This window comes from Notechis scutatus, chromosome 8 (assembly GCF_049901735.1).
Source record: "Notechis scutatus isolate UNSWTSFEM ecotype Mainland chromosome 8, rNotScu1.2, whole genome shotgun sequence".
NCBI classification, from domain to species: Eukaryota; Metazoa; Chordata; class Lepidosauria; order Squamata; family Elapidae; genus Notechis; species Notechis scutatus.
In genome coordinates, this window is record NC_142016.1 from 27,243,748 (window position 1) to 27,264,140 (window position 20,393).

General features: G+C 55.8%; 2 protein-coding genes across 3 annotated transcripts; both read left to right on the forward strand.

The window, feature by feature from the left end:
• The first annotated feature begins 1,889 nt into the window (after nucleotides 1-1,889).
• Nucleotides 1,890-10,677, forward strand: LOC113429668 (cytochrome P450 2G1-like). Of its 2 annotated transcripts, XM_087970321.1 has the most exons (10): nucleotides 1,890-2,396; nucleotides 4,772-5,320; nucleotides 5,774-5,936; nucleotides 6,114-6,263; nucleotides 6,356-6,516; nucleotides 6,683-6,859; nucleotides 7,197-7,338; nucleotides 7,980-8,167; nucleotides 8,260-8,401; nucleotides 8,963-10,677. In XM_087970321.1, the coding sequence occupies exons 2-10, from the start codon at nucleotides 4,979-4,981 to the stop codon at nucleotides 9,169-9,171; spliced, it is 1,674 nt and encodes a 557-aa protein (XP_087826447.1). In that variant the 5' UTR covers nucleotides 1,890-2,396; nucleotides 4,772-4,978; the 3' UTR covers nucleotides 9,172-10,677. The 2 variants fall into 2 exon arrangements, with proteins under 2 accessions (XP_087826447.1, XP_087826446.1); XM_087970320.1 differs by lacking the exon at nucleotides 1,890-2,396 and having other exon boundaries at nucleotides 4,414-5,320.
• A 2,905-nt stretch (nucleotides 10,678-13,582) lies between these two features.
• LOC113425563 (cytochrome P450 2A13-like) lies at nucleotides 13,583-20,078 on the forward strand. The gene is made up of 9 exons (XM_026687762.2): nucleotides 13,583-13,836; nucleotides 15,134-15,296; nucleotides 15,570-15,719; nucleotides 16,350-16,510; nucleotides 16,992-17,168; nucleotides 17,538-17,679; nucleotides 17,962-18,149; nucleotides 18,291-18,432; nucleotides 19,189-20,078. The coding sequence occupies exons 1-9, from the start codon at nucleotides 13,666-13,668 to the stop codon at nucleotides 19,368-19,370; spliced, it is 1,476 nt and encodes a 491-aa protein (XP_026543547.1). The 5' UTR covers nucleotides 13,583-13,665; the 3' UTR covers nucleotides 19,371-20,078.
• Nucleotides 20,079-20,393: the final 315 nt, after the last annotated feature.

Below are 20,393 nucleotides of genomic sequence, written 5' to 3' on the forward strand. Positions count from 1 at the left end.
TACATTCGTTATTTCCTAAATTTCTAACTATTCTATTATTATATTGTATTATCTAACCATTGATAAAAAAGATCCCAAACTTCATAAAATTGTTTATCTTCTTGTTCTCTAATTTCAAATGTCAATCTACTCATTTCAGCACGTTCCAATATTTTCTTAACAATTTCTTCCTCTAATGGTATTTTCTCACTCTTCCAATTTTTAGCAAATACAATTCTCGCCGCTGTTAATACATTTACAATCAAATACTTAAGTTTTTATTATATGTATCCGGTAAGATTCCCAATAAAAAAATCTCTGGCTTCAAATCTATATGTTTCTTTGTCATTTTTTCCAACCATATGCGAATTCTAGTCCAGTATTTCCTGGCCTCCTCACAAGTCCACCACATATGGTAATATGATCCTGGTCGTTATTGTTGTGCCCCAGCACAATAAATCTCCATAAATCTAGGTGGCCCACGTGGCATTTTGCTTCCAAAGAGCAAAGCAGGAAATGCCAGAGAGACGGTGATCTCCCCTGCAGGCTGCCAGAAAAAGCCACAGGATCCCCTCGGCCTCCAGCCTGTCCCGGACCAGGGGGCCCCAAATGAGACACCCAGGAAGTCCACATACAGGGCGCACAGATGCCCCCGGTGAGTGGACTTCCTCTCGTTCAGGCCATGAGCTTCGTGGGGTGCGAAGGGCCGGGCAACGGATCAGCAGGGATCCTTCAGCCCTGGTTCTGGGGCCAGTAGAGCAACTGGCCTGCATTGTCCGGGCCTCCTCCTGCTGCCTTCAAAGGGCTGGAGAAGAATGGCTACCAGGCAGCACCGGTGCGCACCGAGCTCCAGTCAGCTACTCGGGCCAGACTCTGGGCCAATACCAGGACAGGCGTCAGTGCCAGCGGGTCCAGTCGGACTGGCCAAGTGGGATCAGAAAGAGCTGCAGACTTGGGTTGCAGCCCAGAGTCAGCCAGAGGGAAAGCAGCTCACACAGACATAAGGGAACCCCAAAGCAGCCACCCCTTGGCCAACCCTCGGCTCCCAGGCTGCCTTCACGCCGAGTTCGTAGCTTACTTACGGAGTGGTCCCCGGGCCCATCCGTTTGCTAAGACCCCCCAAAGCCTAATCCAGCCAGTGCAGCCATGGAATCTCATCGGAATTATTTGTGCAAACGCAGCCAGGGAAAAGGAGAAAAGGAAGGAGAAGAAATAAGTAGTAATAATAATAATAATAATAATAATAATAATAATAATAATAATAATAATAATAATAATAATAATAATAATAATAATTAATAATAATTAATAATAATTAATAATAATAAATAATCTGGTCTATGGACATAATATAAATTGGGGGGGGGGGGAGAAGGAGGGGGAGGAGGAGGATGGCAGGGCAAGAGAGTGAAGGGGCCAAAGGAGTCCCTGGGCCAGTCCCACCTGATGCCCTGGGCACAAATGCAGCCTTTCTGAGGCCAGGAACCTAATTAGGATTAAAGCTCTTCCTCCGCATCCAGACCCTGAATGCCCCCAACAGCTGCCAATCACTTTCAGAAAACCACAGGCATTCCACTGAGGTTTGTTGCGTGCTCAGTTTTGCACCTGAGCATCTTCTGACTTCAAACGTTTCCTGGGTCAGCCGTTGCTTTGCAATCCCCTGAATACTTCAGCCGGTCTGGGCTGTGGGTGGGCGGGCTGAAAGCTGCCCATCCAGCAAGAGCAGTTTGAGCAAAGATGGGCCTTCAGAACCTCTGGGGATAAGCTGTGATATCAAGGCTGCCTGGGACCTCTTCGAAACACAGCCCTCACAGCGGGCACTGGGTGGCAGCAGCTGTGGTCTGCCAGGCCGGCTGAAGCCCAGTTGCCAACTTCTGGGCAAGCCTAAGCACCACACTGAGGCCAGAAGGCGTGCCAGCCCCAGGGTGCTGCCAGTCTCTGAAGCTATAACTGCTCTCCTCGTGTCCTGCAGCCCCAACAGAAACACAACAGCACCTAAAGCAAGAAGAGAGAAAGGGCCCGTCGAATGCCCTGGGGCACGTTGCTTCACCTGTTAAGTTTCTACCTGAAGAAACCAGGGGAATGTTGGTTGCACAGCATACACATTTCAAAGCTCTCCACCCAGCACCTCTTTGGGAGATCCAGTTACATCCGGGGTCAACAGGTGGCTCAAAACTCTGGTTTGGAGCAAAGGTTGAGGAATGGCATGATGCCGGGGGGGGGCAGGTGCCCTGGGCCTCCTCGAACCCTGACCTGGCCGGAGCCCTACTGGACACTCGGGACACTTTTGCAGGTAGAGGGTGGCTATTTTAAAGAGAGCCTTGGCTGTGACCCACGGAGCAGCCCCCAGCCCCCTTTAGACCGTCTCTGGGTGCCCCTCTTGGCACAGGCTGCCCTGCGAAGGGAGGGAGGCTGAGGTAAGCCGTCACCTGGTTAAGCCTCTTTTTCCGCTCACAATGGGAGCTGCGGGAAGGGCTCGAGTTTCCTTGCCCTCCTGGGCTTTCTCACGGGGCTCATCCCCGCTTCGGCCGGCCCTTTGTTTGCCGGGGTTGCTCTGCACGCTTGCAGGCTTCTCTGGGCCGGGCCGGGCGGCTCCTTGGCTTGCTTTCTGAGGAACCGTGACCGAAATGAGCATCGTGTTTACAGGAGACATTGTGAGAGGGAGTGTTGTGTAAGCCCTTTCACAAACAAGTGGAATTTCACAGGGCAAGAGCACATCCAGAGGGCAAGGCTTGGGCAAGGCAGGCAGCAGAACCCGAAGGGTGGCATTGCACTGGGGTGGGTAGAAGGGAGGGGAGGGAATTTCAAGGAGGCGGCTCACTTGCTTCCTGGCACGAGTGAATTGCCAGCAGGGCAAAGGGGAGGTTTGCGGCTTCCTGGGGCCCTGAGCAGGAAGGGGGCCACAGGGCCAGCTGGGTTCCTTCAGCAAGCAGGGAGGACGTGTCTGATGCCGTCCCTTCTGGGACCACAGCTGGGACATGAAGGCAGCCCGGGAGCCACAGCCGTGTGCCCCTGCCAGTGGAGAGAGGCGCTGGGCCATTCCAGCCACGCAGGCCACGTGCCACGGTGGATGCACCACCCTCGCCTGGAGCAAAACGAGCAGAGCCCTGGAGCAGCAGGAGGTTCCCAGCCCCTGCAGCCCACAGAAGGCGCCGCTGCCTGGGGAGAACCCTCTTGCGCACCATGCCGGAACAGACCCTCCCCAAGAGCTCAAAGGGGTGGGGGGGCAGCCTTTTCCTCTGAGGCCGTGTTCAGCAACACAAGCACTCACTCACAGCAGGGTGGGAAATGGACCCTTTGCCTGAGCCCCCTACCTGAGCCCAGGGAGGCGAGGCCACGGTCACAAGCTTTCCTTTAAACTCAGACAACGGCGCCCGAACTGCAGCCCCCCATGCCAACCCTTGCTGGTTCTCCACGGGCCCGATTGCGTCTGCTGCCTTCCTGGCCCTCAGCAAGAGATAACATCAAAGTTTGACCCTCTGAGTCTTTCAGTGGAAAAATGATAAGGGACCTGTTGCAAGAAGGCAAAAAACCCACAGAAACTGAGACTCTCTTCCTTCTTCATGGAAATTGCAAAAAAGTTTTTTTTTTTAAATTTAGAAACACCCACCCACCCCTTCCTGCTCAAAGGTGCCTGTGCAGAGTTCAAAGGATTGTTTGAAGAGCCAAGTCATCACCCCAATGGAAGCTCCATGTTGGAAACCTTCCCGGAGTAGCCCAGAGACATCACCCAGCTGCCCCCACGCCCCACTTGGGGTCCCAAGGGATTGCGCCACACATGGGCCGAGCGGGATCCCCAGAGGGCAGGGGAGGAGGGTTGCCTTGCCGCAGGTTATGTAACAGCAGCCAAGAGGTAATTCAATCGTCTTTACATAACTGCCGTCCTGCAGCGGCCTCTCCTTCGGTATCCAGAGAGGCCCTCACAGGCGGCGGTTATATAACTGAGGATGGGAGGGAAGGGAGTCGGTGGCTGGTTCAAGGGCAGGATGCGGGCTCTGCTGACCACAAAGAGCCTCTTGGCACCCTGCTTAGTCATCCTCTTAAGAAGGAGGGAGCCCGAAGTTGATGGCAACACCACAAATGAAGCAATCGGTCGGCTGAGCTCAGGGTCACCACAGGGCAGCCTTTGCCAATCGTGGTCTTGGTGCCAAGCCCGGAGGGCAGCGGGTGCAGGCCCAAAGAAAGTGCAAAGGTCCGGGCGCCTTTGGCATCCTGCCCGTTGGGCTTCTCTGTGGGGAGAGCAGTGGGAGGGAAGCTGATCCCAAGGAGAACTTGAAGGGGGAGTTGGGGCCAAAGCAGCCCCTCCCCGCTCTCTGAGGTCTTGCAAATCACTGGCACTTGCTAGAGCCCCCCAAAAAAATAATAATAATAATATCGTTCTAGCCAAGAAGAAAGCTGGCTGGCCAGGGTCTCCTCCTGACTTGGATGCTTTTCTGGGCAGGTCAATAGAGAAAACTTTGGCACATGGGCAGCCTCCCTTCCTGGCCTTCCTGGGAAGCAAAACTCAAGCCTGCCTTGCATGGAGCACTTCCAAATTCCCTTTTTTTGTTTTCCTAACTCAAAGCAAGCTGCATATTTTGCAATGCATGGGTCAAGATTCTGGTAGTCACCGTGGAAATTGTCTGCAACCCACCTGGTGCCCACAGGCATCAACTCCAGGAGTCCAGACCCCCAAAAGACACTTCCAAACCACCCGGCCTTCAGGAAGTGCCATTCGGCCATCCAGATGTTGGTCCTGCGGATGTTGCCGACCAAAAATCCCAGCATCCCCTCTTGTTCTGCTCTCTCGTAGTTTGGTGAAGGGTGTTCTCCTGGGTGGTTTCTCCACCGCCAAACTCACCAGCCTCTGAAAGGGGGACCTGCCTGCTCCATTGGGGTCCAAAAAGTCTCCGGCACGTCTACCTCTGGTTGTGGCGCTTCTGACTTCCTGCCCCAGTTATGGTGGGAAGAGGGCATAGCTCCTCTCGCACTGGGCCAGAAGCCCTCCCTGCCCAGGGAGATGCCCCCGCTCTGCCTCCCTCCCTGCCAGGTGCCCAGCAAACGTGGCTCTGAAACCCAATCTCCTTTTCCTGCTCAGCTCCCAGGTGTCAGGGCCGGGAGAGGCAGATATATAGCAGCAGCAGGGCCTGGAGGCCCCGGGTGCATTTCCCGCCTGGTCATCATGGAGCTCGGGGGCACCGTGGGCGTCTTCCTGGGCATCTGCTTCTCTTGCTTGCTGCTCGTCTCTGCGTGGAAGCGGATGCACAAAGAAGGAAAGCTGCCCCCAGGACCCCCCCCGCTGCCCTTCCTGGGAAACATCCTGCAGGTGAAAACCAGCGCGCCCTTCAAGTCCTTCCTGGCGGTGAGTGGCCCCCTCTTTGGTGCGGGGAGGAAGGCCGGTGGAGGTATCCGAGCTCATGGGGTGGCCGAGCAGAAGCTCCAGGTGGCCCAGAAGGAGCCCTTCCAAGCTCTGCTACACTCTAAGCACACACACACACACACACACACACACGCACGGTTCCTCAAGTCTGTCTAGGGGTCCATGAAAAACGGGGGAAGAGCTTTTCCCCAGCCCGGTTTGGCAGCACCACAGCCAAGCAGAGCTCCGGGGCTCAAAGGCGACGCTACCCCATTACTGGCAGGCTCCCAACCACTGAAAGCCCATCAAGGCTGTTGGAATCCTTCATGGAGAGTGGATCAAACTAAATCCACTTTAGAGCCATTGGAGATCTGGGTCCTGCCTCTGGCCTAAATTTGCTGCCAGGACCCTGAGTGGAAGCCTTTCGGGAACTCTTGTCCTGGGTCTTTCCTGCAGTTGAAAGAGAAATATGGCCCCGTGTTCACAATCTATCTGGGCCCTCGGAGGGTGGTGGTTCTGTGTGGACACGACACCGTGAAGGAGGCTCTGGTGGACCAGGCTGAGGAATTCAGCGGCCGAGGGGAAATAGCCACCATCGACCGGAACTTCAATGGGTTTGGTGAGTAGACCAGGTCCAGGGCAGCCTCAAGAGAGGCCAGGTTTTCTAGCAGAAGGAGAAGCTGGCGGGAGGTTGGGGGGACCTGTGGGGAACCCCCTCATCTCCCGCCTGGCTCACTGCTTCAGACAGAGAGGGGGCTGTTTTTATGGGGCTGAAGATGTTGCCCTTGCCCTCCAGGCGTCGCCTTAGCCAATGGGGAACGCTGGAGGCAGCTCCGCCGCTTCTCCCTCACCACCTTGAGGAACTTTGGGATGGGCAAGAGGTCCATTGAAGAGCGGATCCAGGAGGAGGCCCAGTACCTGGTGGAGGAAATCAGGAGAACCAAAGGTTGGTGCCGACCAGGCTAGGCCACACCTGAATGGGGTCTGGTTCAGGGAAAGCTGCATCCTCAGGTAGCCCTTTTGTTCCCCGTCTCTCAGGCCAGCCCTTCGACCCCACCTTCTTCCTGAGCCGCACCGTCTCCAATGTCATCAGCTCCGTCGTCTTTGGCAGCCGCTTTGACTACGAAGACAAGACCTTTCTCTCCCTGCTGCGAATGATCAACGAAAGTTTTATAGAGATGAGCACCCCTTTGGCACAGGTAGTGGGCCACCCTTCTCCAGGTGTGTGGGTGTGGGCAGAAGGGTCCTCCGGTGGGCTCTCCCCCACAGACTGGGAACAGGCGCCTTCCTGCGTTGGCTCTGCTTAGTTCCGGGGCTCTGATTTTGCCCCACAAACACGCCCGGTTTCTTTTCTTTGCCTTCCAGCTCTATGACATGTATTCCTGCATCATGCAGTACCTGCCGGGAAGACACAACCGCATTTACTACCTGGTGGAGGACCTGAAGGACTTCATTGCCGGGAAGATCGAAAGCAACCAGGCGACGCTGGATCCCAACAATCCTCGCGACTTCATCGATTGCTTCCTCGTCCAGATGGAGAAGGTACCGCCGGGCGTTTCTCCTCCCCAGAGAGGAGGCTGGGAATCTGGGGGACTGGAGGACAGGGCGGAGTGGGCGATCGGGGGACATTCCCACTGGAGTCCATCCCACTGGAGGCTGTGAAGGAGCAGGGAGCCGTTTCAGGATGTCCCCACCTTGGTCTTCCCGGCCCGCTTCCCTCTGCTCCCCCAGTGGTTTTGGGGAGCCGTTGCATTCCGGTTCCAGAATACCCAGCTAGTCAATAAGGCAGTGGCTTGTAAACCTGGACTTTCTGAATGCTTTCACGTTCCTCTGCTCACCATGCACGCCCCGCTGAGACAAGCCGTTTCTTCCCTCGAAGGAAAAAGGAAACCCTTCCACTGAATTCAACCTGAAGAATTTGGTCCTGACCACCCTCAACCTGTTCTTTGCTGGGACGGAAACCGTGAGCTCCACCCTGAGATATGGGCTCCTTTTCTTGATGAAATACCCAGAAGTGGAAGGTAGGCTGGCCAAACTCTGGAGCTGTTTGCACGGACTTGGCCAAGGGAAGGCGGCTTCCTCCCCACAGACTCCAGGAAAGACCGCCCCCCCCAGGTGGGAATCTCAGTTGTCTGAATGGAGCACCGGGAATTCACCCCACTAGGCAGCTTGCAGAAGACCCGTTCAAAGTGGGGACGGTAGCCCGGCCCCTGCAGCCACGGGCATTCCCCGGGTTGAGAGCCTGGGGGGCTCTTAATGGAACCAATGTGGCTTCTTAAAAAAAGAAAACCATTGTCGGGAAGTGTCTCTGCATCAGGTCCAAGCCTTCCTCCCAGTCCAGGGTCAAAGCTAAGGTCGCGCTGCTGGCCCCCAGCAGGAATGCTTCTGTGGCTGGAGCAGGAACGTGGGTAGGCGAGCAAGGCCATTTTCATCAGGGTGGCCCCAGTGCAATGAAAGTGGGGGAGTGTGTCCCCTGGGTGAATCTGTGGGGCTTGGAAAAGGGGGGAGGGGAGGGAGCTGCTCCGGACCTCTTCAGTTTTGGAGGCCTACCCGGGTCTGCCCTGCCTCCTGGCTAAGGTGCCCGAGGCTGTGGCCCCCGCTGGGTTGAGAGGCATGGGCCCCTCGTGGCTCCTGCCAAAGGATGTCCTGGATGTTTCGGCAGAAAAGGTCCACAAGGAGATTGAGCAGGTCATCGGCCCCAATCGCCTTCCTGCCACGGAAGACCGGCTGAAGATGCCCTACACAGATGCCGTAGTCCATGAGATCCAGAGGGTGACGGACATCGTCCCCCTGGGAGTGCCCCACACGGTGATCCGGGACACTCAGTTCCGGGGGTACCTTCTGCCGAAGGTGAGGCTCCCCGAGAGGAAGGGGGCGTGTGCAGCGATGGTCCATCCCTGGGAACGGAGCCTCACTCTGAGTTTGGGGTTGTGTCTTCGCAGGGCACAGACATCTTCCCCTTGCTTGGCTCGGCCTTAAGGGACCCCAAATACTTCAGCGACCCCGAGAACTTCAATCCCGGACACTTCCTGGACGAGAACGGCCGTTTTAAGAAGAACGAGGCTTTTGTGCCGTTTTCCTCTGGTAAGGGTTGGGGCCTGTGGTTTGCTCTTTTCCTCTGTCTTTGGGGCACCTGACCAGGGCAGCACAGGTGAGGCTGAGAGTGGAGCTGCCTCAAGGCCCAGGCGGGACCTTCCCAAAGAATCGCTTCCTCCACTTGAGGTGCTGCAGTTTTACCGCTGGAAAGGAAGGGAAAACCTCCGCCTCTGATGCCCACCAGCCTCTCTTTGGGGGGCAGTCTGGGTCTTGGAGGGGGGATTATGAGTGGCCTGGCCCCTGGAAACCCAGGGCCTGCTCCAGGCTGTCCCTCCCACTGGCTCTCTGGGCTAGCGAGATGGGGGGTGGTGAGAGGGGTGGCCTTGGCCTGACCCCCCCCCCCATAAGCCCCCTCACTGCCTTCAGCCAAACCCCTCCTCCCTCATCAAGGCAGCTCCCCCCCCCAAGCCGGGCCTTGGAAAGACGGTGGCCCCCCGTGGCCAGGAGAAGTGGGGAAGGAGCCTCCCTGGCGGAGTCGGGCAGGGAGCCCTTGGGGGCAGAGACTCTCCGGCCGATGTGTCTCTGCCCGGCTTCTCTCCTCTCCTCTAGGGAAGCGCGTCTGCCTGGGGGAAGCCATGGCTCGGATGGAGCTCTTCCTCTACTTCACCACCCTGCTGCAGAACTTCTCACTGAAGTCGCCTCTGCACCCCAAGGACATCGACGTCTCCCCCAAAATGAGCGGCTTTGGGAACATCCCCCCCGTCTACCAGCTGAGCATGCTGCCCCGCTGCCCCTGGGCCTCTGCTGCCTCTCTCTAGCTCCCTTCCTGTCCCAGCCCCACAGCCCCCCCAACCCGGGGAAGCGCCCCGCCCAGCAGGGCTCCCTGCCTTCTGCTGGGCCAGTTGAAGCAGATCCCAGGCTCTGGGGTCTGCTGGGTCAAGGGGATCCCTTCCTCAGAGCATCCCCTGTTCTTGTCCAGATCCCAATCAGGAGCCACAAGGAGGGTGTCCGTGGAGGAGCCCATAGCATCCCGGGTGTGTCCAGCCCTGGGAAAACTGCTCCCCTGTTCCACCCCGGCCCTGCTTGGCCCTCCAGCTGGGAGGCCTGGCCTTGGCTCTTCTCTCTGGCCCCACACCCCTCCGGAAGACCTTCTCCCAGCCTCAAGCGGTGACTGGATGGGACAGAGACTTGGGGGGGGGGGGAGGGTGCTAAATTCAGTGGCTGGAGAGTGCAGTCAGAACAATCTGGCCGTAAAAGTTACGTCTTCCTTCTGTCCCTGTTTGGCCCTTTCGTTTCAGCCTCCCACAGCACCTTCAAGGGCCAAGGACAACCCACTGCAGCCAACTTGGTGGCCACATTTTTTGTCAAAATTATTGCAACGCTAACATTTCCGGATTGACTTTATTTTATTATTACTGAACCTGGTTCCATCGGAATCAATATAACTTTTGTATCTGTTGAATTGTCCCGTGGCAAGTTGGCTGCGGTGAGTTGCCCCCTTTCACCCCAAGAGAGGGTCTCAAGCCCCCAGCCCCAGAAAGTTTGTCCATGCTCTGCCTTTATACGCAGCGGTGATTCCAGACAGAGTCAGCCCCCTTCTCACGTGTATTAACTCAGCTTAGAAATCTGTCTGATCTTCAAAACTGCAATTAAAAGTCTGTTTAGAGAAATAAGCAAAAAATAATAATAAATCTGTATTTTAATAACAAGATATTCAGACTTGGAGAAGAGAGTGAAATTGCAGAAACAGAGGCTGCTGCAGTCAATCTTCCTAAGCAGAATTTATTTCAGAAATCCTTTTTTAATTTCCTATGAATATTCCTTTTAGTATGAACATTGTGAAGGCATAGAAGTTTTAGGAAGAAAGAGGACAAAATGCTGGATTTAGTAAGAAAATGCTTATTATGAACGATCCTGTACGCAGTCTGAACAAAGTTTAAACACAGAATAAAACAAGTTTTACTATCGAGAGATTATGGATTAAATTTTATAGGGATTAAGATACCTATGTTGTGTATACACAGTGGGCTTCGATAGGTCTACCCCACTGCCTCTCTTGGCCAGCTTCAGCCCACAGGGAAACTCTCAAAGCACGGAAAAGCCACAGGGGAATGAGCAGAACCTCTGCTGGCTTGCAGAGCCTCCTCCTTGGGACTGGCTTAGCTGGACCAGCCCTTCTCCCTTGTCCCAGGCAGGGCAGTGGGGGAGGGGGGGGCATCCTGACATTTCCATGGCCCGTCAGCAGCAGCACTGCGGAGTGTGAGAGACAATCCTTGCTGCAGCGGGAGCGAAGAGCCCAGGCCTTTGGTTGGTCCAGCGGTCAGTCGGGGTGAGGGGTGGGGAGGAATGGCAGGACTTTGGGATCAGCTCCAGCCCATCCCCGCCTGGGAGAAGTGCAGCCGTGTGCTTGAGGGTCCCCCTCGCCCCATCAACTGCACCCATCGCTTGTGGAGGGCAGAGGGGCAGAAGGGGCCATGGGGCACCTCTTGGTTTCTTTCCATCCCCCCTTCCAAGCATTGGGAGTGAGACCCCGACTCCCACTGGCCACAGCCCTTAGTGACTGACTCTCCCTTCGGAGGCCTAGTGACGCTCCCTCTGGGACTGCTGGGCTGCCAGTTCCCTGAAGTTTGGGTTGTGGAAAGGGAACTTCACGAAGACAGTGGTGTCACTCCAACAGGAAAAGCCCAAGGGGAACATCAGGCCAGCCATAAAACAAACTTACATAGGAAAACAGGAATCAAATAAAAGGTATTAAAGAATCCCTATAGACAAAAGTAATTAGGAAAACTAGACAAATAAGAAAAGGAAACCCTTACAAACACAGGACAGACCAAATAAGCAAAACAAACGGACAAAAGACACAAAAAATATATAAATTACAAAAGAGACAGACAGGAGATTGCCACAAAACAAATATGAAAAAAACATTATAAAGCTAAAAGAGATTAGAAAAAACCCATAATACAATCTAACCACCCCGCGGAGTTTGCCTTCCGCACCCCGTGGAGTTTGCCCTCCGGCAGGAATAAAGACAAACTCAAACAGGATTTGAAACATTAAGCACAAATACAAACATTCACACGAAATCAACTCACAAAGGGAGAAAAGGGTATAAAAACCAGGGACTTACCATAAGAAGCCAGCTAGCCCAGGAACGCAGACTTCTCGCTGTCCACCGCCTTCCTGAAAAACAAAAAGATCCAGCTTTCAAGCAGTTGTCCGTATCCTTGCGCCGGAGCTCTCCCAGCGGGAAAATCGAATCCTCGGAAGAAAGGCATTTTGACACCTTTCAACAGGGTCTTGGAGTTGATCCAAAGCTTCGCCAATGAACGTTCCTCGCCCTGAAGGCTCACGGTCGCTGAATCACAGCCTTTGGTGCCTCCTGCCCTCAAAATCCTCACCCGAGTCACCTCCTTGCCCATTAATGCAGGGAGGTGGGGGCAGAGACTCCTGCAGCTGCCCTCAGGAGGTGGCATCCACCCTCCTTGCATTCAGGGCCACCAGAGGGCGGCTCCGAGATGACCTCCTGCAGCCTGCAACCTTGAGAGCTTCTGGGTCTCTGGTGCAAGCCCTCCCCCATCCCTCCTCGGCCTTCTGTGGCTACCGCCTGCTCCTCTTCTACTTCTTTGGGGGATTGGTCACACCCAGCTCACCTCTCCCTGGCTGGGCTGAGCAGAAGGGGGGCCCAGCTGGACAGTAGAGGCCTGGGACCACGGACATCACTCTCCGAAAGGCCAGAAAGGCCCTCTAGGCAGGCATCGCTCTCCTGCCTGGCTTGGAAGAGACCTGGAAGCTGGGATCCCTACTGGAAGCTTTCCAACCCCACAAGGGAGGGGAGGAAATGCTCCTCTGTTGCCAACCCTGCTCTTTCTTACACTTCCGTCACTCACGTTGTCTCCCTTTCCTGCCCCTCCGCTGCCCTTCAAGGGCCCCACCGAGGTCTCAACCTGGGCAGCAGCAAATGGCCCACAAAGGGGTTTTGCAAAGGGGGCTTGGAAGGCACGGAGGGAGTCCTCTCAGGGCTAAGGCAGGGTTCCCCCTGACTGTACGTAGGTGCGATTCAGAAACTTTTACCGGAATTGCCAGGAGTGGCGAGGAATATTGGCAGGGTGTGCAACTGTTGCTTGGATCCACACTGGCTGTGATTTGGTCAACCCTGATGTGCAAAAGGTTCACCAAAGTGGGCCCAAAGAGCCACCTGCTCAACCTTTGGATGGTTCAGCGACCGGGGACAGGAATTGCAGAAACTTTGGATCAGCTCCAGACCATTCCTCTCTGGGAGAATCGCCTTGTGCTCCAGGAGGTCCGGAGGGGTTTCCAAAAAGTGGCATTTTCCCCTTGCCACATTACCTGCCCCCCTTGCTTGCAGAGGGCAAAGATGCACAGGGGGACACGGGCATCGCCTGCCCCTTGCCTGTGAACCCCCCTCCCTTCCCAGCAGGGGACCTCCAGCCTCTCCTTCCCCTGAATGAGTGGCAGCCCTACTGGCCCTTGGCCACAGTGCCTAGCAGTGCCTGCAATTGGCCATTCGCCCCTGGACCGCTGGGCTGCCAGTCCTCAGAATAGGAAGACAACTGGACAACGGAGTTGAAAGGGGCTTTGGAGGTCAGCTGGTCAAAGCCCCAGCTCAGGCAGGAGCCCCTGTCCTAATTCAGGCGAATGGCTCTCCAATCTCTCCAGTGAGGGAGATCCCACAACCTCTGCGGAGAAGCCTCTTTAAAAGCACCTTGGAGTTGACCCAAAATCCAGTCATGCACTCAATGAAAGCTCCTTGCCCTACATATTCGTGCTCGCTCTGCAGAGCCTTGCTCAATTCAGCCCTCTGACTGAAGCCTCCATTTTGGTTTTGGCCCAGGACGGGGGAAGAAAACTCCACTTCAAAGGCTCCTTTTCTGCCCCCACCCCCAAAAATAAATGAATGGCAAATTGCATCGTCTATGAAATGACTTTGTGGCAGTCGCTATAGTGGGTCTTTGACACAAGTGATGGCTGAAGTTGGTGCAGCCTTGCCTTAGAAGGAAAATGAGGTAATTAAAGAACGAAAGTATTGTTTAATACAGGTCTTGAAGTGAAGTCCCCCCCCCCCGCAACCCCCCTTTTGGCTCCTGAGCAGCCTCCAGCTACAAGTGGAATAAATCTGAATTGGCAGAAAGGCGCTCTAGGAAGGCACCACTCTCCTGCCTGGCTTGGAAGAGACCTGGGCTGTTGCACAACCTGGATGATGACGTGGGCGTTGCATTCCTGTCTGGATCCTGTATTAGGTCCCCGGAGAGCCAGGCTGACACTTGGAAGTGCCGGAGCTGCCTGTCCCCATGGATCTCCTGGGAGCAGGGACCCTCCTCCTGGCCATCTGCCTGGCCGGCCTCCTGGCCCTCTCCTCCTGGCAGCGAAGGGGCAAGATGCCCCCTGGACCCACGCCCCTGCCCCTGATTGGGAACCTGCTCTGGATAGACCGAAACAACCTGCCCAAGTCACTCATCAAGGTAAGGCCTCCTCTGCCCCCCACCCCGCCTGCTCCTTCCTGCCTTCAGCCTGACCAGCTCAGGTGGCCGTTGCTGGCCTTGGACTCCCCGGCATTGAAGGCCAGCCGGCTGGAGGACCCCAGGACCCCAAAGGGCCTTGGAGAGTGGAAGAGGTATCGGACTGCTTGGTTGGTTGGTCAGGTGCCATGGAGTCCTGGTGGTCTCTTAGCCAGCCAGCAGGTAGATATTCCCCAGGGAGAGCAACCCAGCCCCTGCCGTTCTCTTCCCTGCACGGGCTGCTGCGTCCTGAGGACAGCCAGAGGCTGTGACCTTCTGTGCACTGGACCGGGGCCTGGAGGGAAGAGGGGTGGGGGGGATGTGTCCTCTCCGTTCAAACACCCAGCTCCGCTTCCTTGTCTGGCTCCTTAAGGGTCTCGTCATACAGCCCGTTGGGTGCAGCTGGTGGGCTGCAACTATTGCTGGGAAGAGGGCAGAGACCTGACTGCAGAATCGCCAGGAATCACGGCTGGCCAAAGATCCCCTGTCCTTTCGTGAAAGCTCTAGAAGGAGAGCCGGGTTAGTCTAGGGGGGGCCAAAGACCAGGGAGAGCCTCCCCCCCGCCCACACACGCACATCTGGAGAAAAGGCATCGTCGGCTTTTCCCAGCTGCCTTCCCTCAAACGGGCTTCTTCTCCAAAGGTGCAAACGGGGAAGCGGCGCTCCCTGTCCCCTGTGGATTCTGGACCAGCAGAGATCTCCTGACGACGCAGCTCTCATGAAAGCGTCCTCCTTTTCGTAAATCTCTTGTTCAGAAAAGCCCCCCTGGCCCCCACCCAAACTCCCCCTGAATTTCTAAAATACTTCTTGTGTGAAAGAGAGGTTACAGCCCACGTACAGCAGACCCGTACATATGCTAAATCTGTTTTAATACTGGTACATCTTCCTTTCCTGTTGGATTCCTTTACAGCAACCAGGCAGACAGGAAGTTGGGGGCAGAACTGTGGGGTCCCTGGGAGGGTGGAAAGTGCTTCTGAGCCAGAGGGCACCTGAGGAGTCAGCCAGGAATGGTAACATCCACCTGGAGGGGGACAAAACAGCCCTCCTCCCCAGCACCTGAGGGTCCCAGGGGTTGAACCCTGCTGTCGAATAAAGATAACCCACAGCAGGAGCCCCACCCCATGGATTCGCCCACTGAGACCCTCTGCCCAGCAGCTCCTGCCCAGGGTCTCATCTGGTCAGCTGGGGGAAGATGCTCGCCAGGACCAATTCGGTTCTGCCGGCCAATCCTCTCTCCTTCTCTTTCCCGGGTTCTCCGCAGCTGAGCGAAAAGTACGGGCCGCTCTACACGCTCCAGCTGGGTCCCCGGCGCATCGTGGTGCTGTGCGGCTATGCGGCCATTAAGGAGGCCCTGGTGGACCTGAGGAATGAGTTCCGTGACCGGGGGCAGCAGGCCAGTTTTGACTGGATCTTCCAGGGCCACGGTGTGTTCCAAGACCTGCCTCCCCCAATGACTCAAAGACGACTTTTGCTTAGGCAGCACCTGTGGGGGAAGTTACAGTTGACGTCCCTTGTGGGCCATGTGCTCGGTCCCTCCATCTCCCTCGTTTCAGGGTGACTCAGTCCCTCCTAGAGCCCCCTACTCTGTCCTCCAGGGAGGGAGCTCTGCTGCCTGCACCGCTTCTGCTTGTTGGGAGGCCTTTCTGGGTCCCAACACCCCTTTGGCCCCCTCCCCACCCTTGTCTTTTGGCCTGCAGGAGTTGCCTTCAGCAACGGGGAAAAACCCATCCACCTGCGACGGTTCTCCATCACGACCCTGCGCAATTTCGGGGTGGGCAAGAGGTCCATCGAAGAGCGGATCCTGGAGGAAGCCCACTTCCTGCTGGAAGCCCTGAGGGGCACAAAAGGCAGGTGGACTTCTGTTGCCCCCAGAAGCAGGCCAAGGGGCAATTCGGGGAGGGGGGGCTGGAGAAAATGGCACAGGCTTGGCTAAGGAAGCCCAAAGATCCAAAAGGGGAACCTGGCTCATGCCATCCAAGCCAGCTTTGTCAAAGGCACCAAGACCACCAAGGGAAGGTTCCACTTCCCGCAGTGCCCCCACCCGCCAGCCCACTCTCAGGTCCAGCCCAGAGTGTTTCGTTTGCTTCTTCATGGGGCAGAGTTTCTATTTGCTCTGGCTTCCCCAGCCTGGCCAGCCCTTGGCACAGGGTCCATGTCACTTGGGTTCTCTTTGCCTGCAAAGCAAAGGCTGCGGCTCACATTCCCCGGCTGGCTTCAGCGGTGGGCACACCTGAACTCATCCCATTTCCGAGGGTCCTGGCCCCCCCGGCCCAGGGTGGTGTCCACAGCATCTACTGCTCTGTTTAAGCCCCTGGCAAGGACTCTAGCTGCCAAAGGGTGCCTCCCCCCCCTCCCGGTCTCCCTGCTCCCCAGGAGGCAGAGGTGAAGCCAGGAGCATTTGAGGAGGGGTTGAGCCTGGCAAGGCAGAGACCCCGCAGTCCCTGCACGAGCATCAAGAAGGGCTTCTCTCCCCCCAGGGGCCCCCTTTGACCCCACCTACTTCCTGAGCCGCTCCGTGTCCAACGTCATCAGCTCCATCGCCTTTGGCAGCCGCTTTGACTATGAAGACCAAGAGTTCCTCTCTTTGCTGACCGCAGTGAATGAAATATTTCGCTTCAGCTCCTCAGCCCGAGGACAGGTACCCAGCCCCCTGCTCCATTCTGCGGCTTCTCCTTGGGGAAGGCATCGGCGTTCATTCGGGGCTCTGAACCCCAAGGCGCCGGGGCTGAAGTCCTTGAGGAGAAGTGATGGAGGCCCCCTTTTATCTGCCTACTTTGGGTGCCCTCAACAGGTTCAGGAAATGACCTTTTTTCCAACGTGGGATGAGATAGAATGCCAGGGTTGAAATATACCTAAAGGGGCATCTACTCCCCTCCCAGTGAAGGTGGTGGGGCAGCAGTTGGCTCTCTCCTCCCCCACGGTGAAGGAGGACCTCCTCTTCTGCAGACCTGAAGAAGCAACTCACCTGGGGGAAGAAGGAAGGGTCAGGCACCCACAGGTCTCCTGGGACCCATCACCTCTCCTCCCAGGCCTTACCCTCCTTATTCCACCTCAGCTACACTTGCCAAGGACTTCTTCTCCCAGTAAAACCTTCCTTTCTTCCCTTCTCCAACCCGCAGCTCTTGGACATCTTCTTTGAAATTGTGCGACGCATCCCTGGCTCACATCAAATGGCTTTCAAGAGGTTTTGTGAGCTGAAGGAATTTGTAGCCAAGAAGGCAAAAGCCCACCAGGAGACCCTGGACCCCAACTCCCCACGGGATTTCATTGACTGCTTCCTGGTGAAAATGCAGCAGGTAGAACGGGGGGGACCTGATTAATGGGATGATTAATGCACACAGAAATGCAGGCTCAGAAATACTTACAACGTGAATGGGAGCAGATACAAACCTTTGGGAGATTCTCCTTCCAGGGGTCTTTTGAAAGGAACTTCCCCAGATTTCTTCCCCACAAGACCCCAAACAAGCAGACAAGAGTGTAAGCAAGGTGTGGTCCACAGTTCAAATCAACCAAAAGCCAGTGTGGGACAGCAACGTCAGCCTCATCAAGGTTCGGGCTGTGCAGACTTCTAGAGAGGCGCTGACATCAGCAAATTAGGAGAGCTGTGAAAGCTGCCCAGGAGCTCCCGGGCTCTTGATAAAAACTTTCCCTTTTCTCCCACCAAGGAAGAAAACAACCCCAACTCTTTCTTCTCCATGGAGGAACTGGTGGCAACCACGCTTAACATCTTCTTTGGTGGGACGGAAACGGTCAGCACCACTTTGCGTTATGGGTTCCTGATGCTGCTGAAGTACCCAGAGGTGGAAGGTAATTTCCATGGCAACAGAGAAATAACCCCCCCCCCCCGCCCCCCAGCCAGAGAGCAGGAGGGTGGTTGGGACAGTGGAGACTCCAAGGCCCAACTCCTTCTCCCAGGTAGCAGTTGAGGGGTTTGTTGGAGCCCCATCACCTTTTCTCCAGGAGGAGCAGCCCTTCCTCCCTCACTGTCTGGGCTGGAACGGAGAAGGGCCGGACCGAGTCACCCAGGGAACTTCTCCAGCTGCGAGTGGAACCTGGAGTTCTCTATTACTCTTTCTGATCTCTCCCCAGAGAAGATCCACAAGGAGATTGACCGTGTCATTGGAGTCCATCGGACTCCCAGCATGGAGGACAGGCTGCGGATGCCCTACACGGAAGCCGTGATTCATGAGATGCAGAGATTTGGGGACATTCTCCCCCTGGCACTGCCACGGCGTGTCACCCAAGATGTCCAGTTAAGAGGGTACACAATTCCCAAGGTATTAAGGGGGGGTATCTCCAACCCCACACTTCAGCACCCACTCTAAAATAGTCCTCAAGGGTATCAGTCTTACACATAAGTTGGAACATAGTTCCCATCATTCTCAGCCAGAATAATTGATGTTATTTCCTGCCCTCAGGGGACCGAGGTTTTCCCCATGTTGGGAACAGCGATGAGAGACCCCAAACATTTTGCAAGACCGGAGAAGTTTGACCCCCAACACTTCCTGGATGAGAAGGGGCAGTTCAAGAGGAATGAGGCTTTCATACCCTTCTCCACTGGTGAGCCCCCACCCCACCATTTCTCAAGCCAGAAAGTCACCTCAGACAACCCTCTCAAAGACCCTCCACCAAAGGTCACCCAGTTTCCTCCCTGCCCCTCCCCAGAATGCAGAGGGCTGGTCCAGAAACACATCCTGGCCCCAGTTTTGAGTTTCCTCCACAAAGCACAAATTCAAAAGAGATGCTGAGACCACCGAAAGGAGCCCCAAGTCCTCTGTTGCCTCCTCAAGGGAAGGACCCCCACAGGCCCCATTGGGGAGGCAGGCAGGTTTTTCTGTCTTCTGCACAGTAGTGGATTTTTAAGCTGTGCAGATGCAGATAGATAAACTCAACAAGACGTTCATAACAAAGTACATTGATTGGTTCATCAGGTATCCTCATAACTCACATTTGTGACAAAGTTCTTCTTTAATGACCAATCCGTTGCATATCTGCCTTGTAGTAAAAGATGGTTATCTCCTAACCCATCTCGGAGCGATAGAAAACAACTGCCATGAGTTAGGGAGTTCAGGCAAAAGTGAGGAACACTCCCCCCAACCCCTCGAGGGTCAATTTAGTGACCAATCAGGATTACAGATGTGGTCATGTGACATAAGACTACATTTCCCAGGATACCTTAACTACATTTCCCACGAAGCATTCCCTTAAGGGGACAGCTCATAATTCCTAAGTAACTATCCAATTCCCATAGATTAGCTGGGACAGCACCCAGGGGGCCCTCCTGCCCACCGGCCTCCCTGCTCTGGTCTTTTGCAGGAAAGCGCTACTGCTTCGGAGAACATCTGGCCCGTGCTGAGCTCTTCCTCTTCCTCACCAGCATCCTGCAGCATTTCCGCTTCAAGTCAGCTATGCCCCCTGAAGACATCGACCTCTCCCCGAAGTTGGTGGGGTTTGGCACAATCCCACAGGCCTATGAGTTCTCTGTCATCCCCCGCTGAGCGAGGGGCCCTCTGGCGCCTTTGCCACATCTCCCCCTGTGCCCTCTAAGGACATGACTCTCTTGCAGAGGGCACCGCAGCTGCCTCTCCATCTCCAGAGAGCCTGGCACCTACGGGCACCCCCTCCCCTGCGTTGGGTTCCGCCTCCTCCTCCTCTCCCCAGCCTCTGTGCCCTTTCCTGCAGCAGCTCCAGGCAGGCCGGCTTCGGAGGGTGGGCATGGAATATAGCTGGTGTTCAGGTCTCCCCCTCCTCAGACAGTCTCTCTCCTCTGAAGTTGCCAACTCAGGCGAGTTTCCATTTTGCATCAATATCCTCTGTCTGTTGATTTTTCCATATTGAAATAAACAGTTTTCCCCAACCTAAAATGGATGTGGGTGAAGTTCAAGGGTCCTGTGCCAGCAGGCAGAGCTGGAGCTTGAGGCTGGTGCCAGCCGGTGCCAAGAGCAGGCCCGTCCTTCCTGAGCAGAATTCCCACTTCTTCCGCCCTGACACGGGAAAGGTTCCCTTTGCGGAATCCCTTACAGGCTACCTGGCAAAAGAGCAGCTGAAATTCCAGGGTTCCCTTGCAATCCTTGAAGCTCAGGCGCAACAATCCGGGCTCCTCTTGGCTTCCGTTTGGCTTTGATCGGCACCAGCACCTCCCCAGAATCGGAGTCCCCAGGTCTCCTGGCATGTTCCTCTGCAGGGGTGATTAAAGGCCAACTGCCCAGCCCCACCCCCCCCCAGTTGCTTCCCCTGCGGTCTTGCCTGCTGAGCTTCCGGGTCAACCTGCAAGGCGGGTGGCACATTCACGAAGAGGGAAACTGAGGCAAGGAACAAGCCTCCCTAGCAGGGGATGTGTCTCCTTGGGTGGACGAGTCACGCTTTCCCCTGAATTGGATGCTGCTGCACGACAAGGAGCTCAGGCCTCTGGGCAGCAGAAGGAGCCCCCCTCCCAGGGACCCCCAGGCAGCCGCGCCTGTCCTGGGGTGGTGGTGGAAAGAAGGGGGTCCCATCTGGGAGGAGTCAGGGGGCATCTGCAG